At 16.1% G+C, this 3604-nt stretch overlaps 2 protein-coding genes across 2 annotated transcripts in view; one reads left to right on the top strand and one right to left on the bottom strand.

Moving 5' to 3' along the window:
• Positions 1 to 372: 372 nt before the first annotated feature.
• Positions 373 to 2244, top strand: PGAL8A_00199900 (adaptor complexes medium subunit family; the record flags this gene model as incomplete). Its single annotated transcript, XM_028670690.1, has 1 exon — positions 373 to 2244. The coding sequence occupies one exon, from the start codon at positions 373 to 375 to the stop codon at positions 2242 to 2244; it is 1872 nt and encodes a 623-aa protein (XP_028527417.1).
• A 354-nt stretch (positions 2245 to 2598) lies between these two features.
• Positions 2599 to 3604, bottom strand: part of PGAL8A_00199800 (conserved Plasmodium protein, unknown function) — a gene marked incomplete at both ends in the record, with an annotated part of 5273 nt that continues 4267 nt past the window's right edge. Inside the window, 5 exons of the mRNA XM_028670689.1 lie at positions 2599 to 2686; positions 2890 to 2954; positions 3031 to 3063; positions 3176 to 3271; positions 3405 to 3498. Coding sequence (XP_028527416.1) covers positions 2599 to 2686; positions 2890 to 2954; positions 3031 to 3063; positions 3176 to 3271; positions 3405 to 3498 — 376 coding nt within the window. The remainder of the gene's footprint in view (positions 2687 to 2889; positions 2955 to 3030; positions 3064 to 3175; positions 3272 to 3404; positions 3499 to 3604) is intronic.

The raw sequence follows: 3604 nt of genomic DNA, 5'->3' as shown, positions 1-3604 counted from the left end.
TATTTTATTTATATTTTATTTTTTTTTTTTTTTTTTTTCTTTAGGAACAAATTACAAGTTTAAAATAAATCTTAAATTTTTTTTTTTTTGTATGTGTATTCTCATATAAAAAGACAAACTATTATTTTTTTAAAAGTTTATGTGTATTAATCTTGTTAATATTATGTTGTTTATATTTATTTAAAATATTTATAAACATAAATATTCTTCTAACAGTTATTCATTGTACTATTTTTATATCTATATATGCTCATAACTAAATACATCTCATTAAATAACATATAATTCCAATGAAAATAAATAATAAAAAAAAAAAAAAAAAAAAAATTTTTTAAATAAAAAAAGATAATTAAATATTGAAAAAATAAAACAATGGATTCATTTTGTATTTTTTCACCTAATGGTAAATTAATGATTGAACAAATTTTTAATAATAAGATAAAAAATAATCTAGAATATGATTTAAAAGAAATAATAACTAGTAAGAAACATAATAAAGATTATTACCTAATTTTAAATAATGAAAATGAAACTCAATTTTTAAAAAAAAATGAAAATAACTTTGTTTATTTAATTAAAAAGGATGATTTACTATTTATTTCTCTAAAAAAAAATGAAAATAATCCCATTTTAATAATTGAAATGACTCAAGAATTAATTAAAAATTTAAAAAAATATTTTAACACAGATAAATTAAATGAAAATATATTAATAAATAATTATTCTATCGTAAATTTTTTAATTAATGAAATTTTAGTACAAGGGAGACCTAGTTTATTTATTGATGAAATTTTAAAAATTTTAGTAAAAAATGAATTTTCCTTCTTAAATGAAACATTGAAATTTTCTCCTATACCCAATAATATATATAATATGATAACTCAAAAAAAAAATAATCTTATAAATAATTTGAATAATGAAAATAACATAAATTATAGTTATAGTAATGGAAATTCTGTTAATTCTAATGATTCTATGCACATATATTGGAGAGTTAATAATAATAATGTTTCATCTAATGAAATTTATATTGATGTAATTGAAAATGTAAACTGTATAGTTAATAAATTTAATAAAATCATACATTATTGTGTTGAAGGAAATGTTGTTATTAATGCGACAGTTAAAGGATCTCCTTTAATTAAATTATATATCAATAATATTGATTTAAATAAATGTAATTTTCATTTTACTGTTAATTATTCAAAATTAATTAATAGAAAAAAATTAAAAAAAGATGAAAATGTAATATATTTTGTTCCATTAAGTCACGAATTTGTTCTTCTACAATATTTTTATTTTCATGTATTAAAAGAGAATGTAGAAAAAAAGTTTCCCCATTTTAATCCATCTGAACAGTTAACTAATGTGTTGAACTTAAAGAATATAAAATCTGCATATATTAATAATGATATATGTGATAAAACAAATAAAAAGAATAGCTTAAAGGAAGATGAATATAGAAAAAATGATGATAAAGATAAAAAAGAATTACATTCTGATAATGAAAAAGGATATGAAGGGAAAACTTTTGAAATAAAAAATTCTAAGAAAGAATATTATGAAAAAAATGACAATGAATATATATATAATAATAAGGAACAGGAAAAATATGATTACATTAATTTAAGTAATTCTATTGGAGAAAAACTATTATGTGTGTATGACAATGTAAGTGAAAATAATGACATCAGTTTAAATAATGATAATAATATTTTATTTGATGAAGAAAATGAAGAATGCAAATTACCTCTTAATGTTAAAGGTGATGTAATTTTTACTTCAGCTGAGAATATGTACAAAATTAAAATAAATGTAATTTTAAATAATATAAATACAAAAAGTAATAGCAACCAACTATTAAATAGTTATGAAAATATTTTACTTAAAATTCCTATTCATAATTTTATAAGTTCTATTAATTTTCATTGTTCATTGGGAAAATTAAATTATAATGAAAAAGCAAGTTGCTTATTTTGGTATATTCAGAGCATTACTGATAAGAATATTCCTATCTCTACTAATATATCTTTATATTTAAAATCTAATAAAAACAATTACAATTTGAGTCATATTATTTATCCTTCATTTAATTTTGTTGTTTATGTTAGTTTAAAAATTAATGGAATCTCAATTACAAGAAAAAGAATTGAAAAAATTGATATTCAGAATTCCAAAAATTTAGATATTCGTAAAGGATGTAGATATACTACTTATTTCAATAATATAGAATTTAGAATATAAAAGTAATTACACAATTATTATTAGTCTTAAAAAAATAAAATAAAATAAAATAAAATATTCTGTGAAAGAGAAAGTAATAAAGAAAAAATAAAAAAGAAAGAAAATAAAAAAAAAAAAAAAAAAAAAAAAAAAAAAAAAAAAAAAAAAAAAATAAAAAAAAAATTTAGAAATTATAGATAATATTTTACAAATTAAATTATAGTATAATGTTTTCATGAAAAGAATTAAAGTGATATAAAATATAACTTTTTCTTTTTTTTCTCCTCTGAAAATATTATAGAAATTTTCCCTTATTCAATATTTTAGATTCTGTTAGAAATTATTAACAAAATGTTCAAACAAATGTATATATTTCTATATTATTAATAATTTAAGAAAAAAAAAAAAAAAAAAAAAAAAACCTAATTTTATAGTATTATCAAGATCTTGAGAATCTTCAACCCTAAAAAAAAGAAAAACATAAAAAAAGAGAATGAAAAATATACATTTTATAGACATTGAAAATGTATATTATAAAATAATTCACCCATTTATCTTTTTATATTTTTTTATTTTTTATTTTTTTTGTTGCAAAAAATTCAAATTTAATAAAATTATAATAAATATATTACTTTTATTATTTTTATTTTTTTTTTTTTTTTTTACCTGCACATATTCTTATGAAAATCAACATTTTTATACAAATTAATTATCTCCAAAAATTCTAGTGACTAAAATGAAAGAAGAAAAAAAAAAAATTATTACATAAAGTTTTAATATTATATAATAAAATATTATATAATGTACTTTGTAGGATCTGCTAATGTTTCCATTTTCCCTCTTATTTTTTTATTCATAAAAAAATATTATTTGAAATAAAGAAGTTGTATTATATTTTTACCATAATATTTTTGCATTTATTTATTATTATTATTTTTTTTTTTTTTTTTACGTTTTTCTGTGTTATTTTCATTAGTATCTCTATTGTAAGTTTTAAATTTTTTATATATTGAAGCATGTCCTCATTAGAATGAAACTCTATTTTGTCCTATCGGTTTATCAAAATATATATATATATATATATATATATATATATATATATATATATATATATATATATATATATATATATTTGTCTATCATTTTTTTTTTTTTTTTCTTTAACAAAAAAAATTTATTACTTCCATATTTACTGAATAAAAATAATCATTTTGTTTTTCTAGAAATTTTTTTATTTTATCCAATTTTATATTAATATCTTCGAGTTCCTTTTCACTTAATAATAAAAGGAATATATATTTATAGATATTTTCATAATTATAGAATTGTAGAAAGAATAAAAAATAAGAATTAGAAACAAAAAAAAAAAAAAAAAAAAAAA

The sequence above is a fragment of the Plasmodium gallinaceum genome (genome assembly GCF_900005855.1).
Source record: "Plasmodium gallinaceum strain 8A genome assembly, contig: PGAL8A_v1_76, whole genome shotgun sequence".
Classification (NCBI taxonomy): Eukaryota; Apicomplexa; class Aconoidasida; order Haemosporida; family Plasmodiidae; genus Plasmodium; species Plasmodium gallinaceum.
The sequence above is the reverse complement of the archived record's forward strand: the minus strand, read 5'-3'. Positions and strand labels throughout refer to the sequence as shown.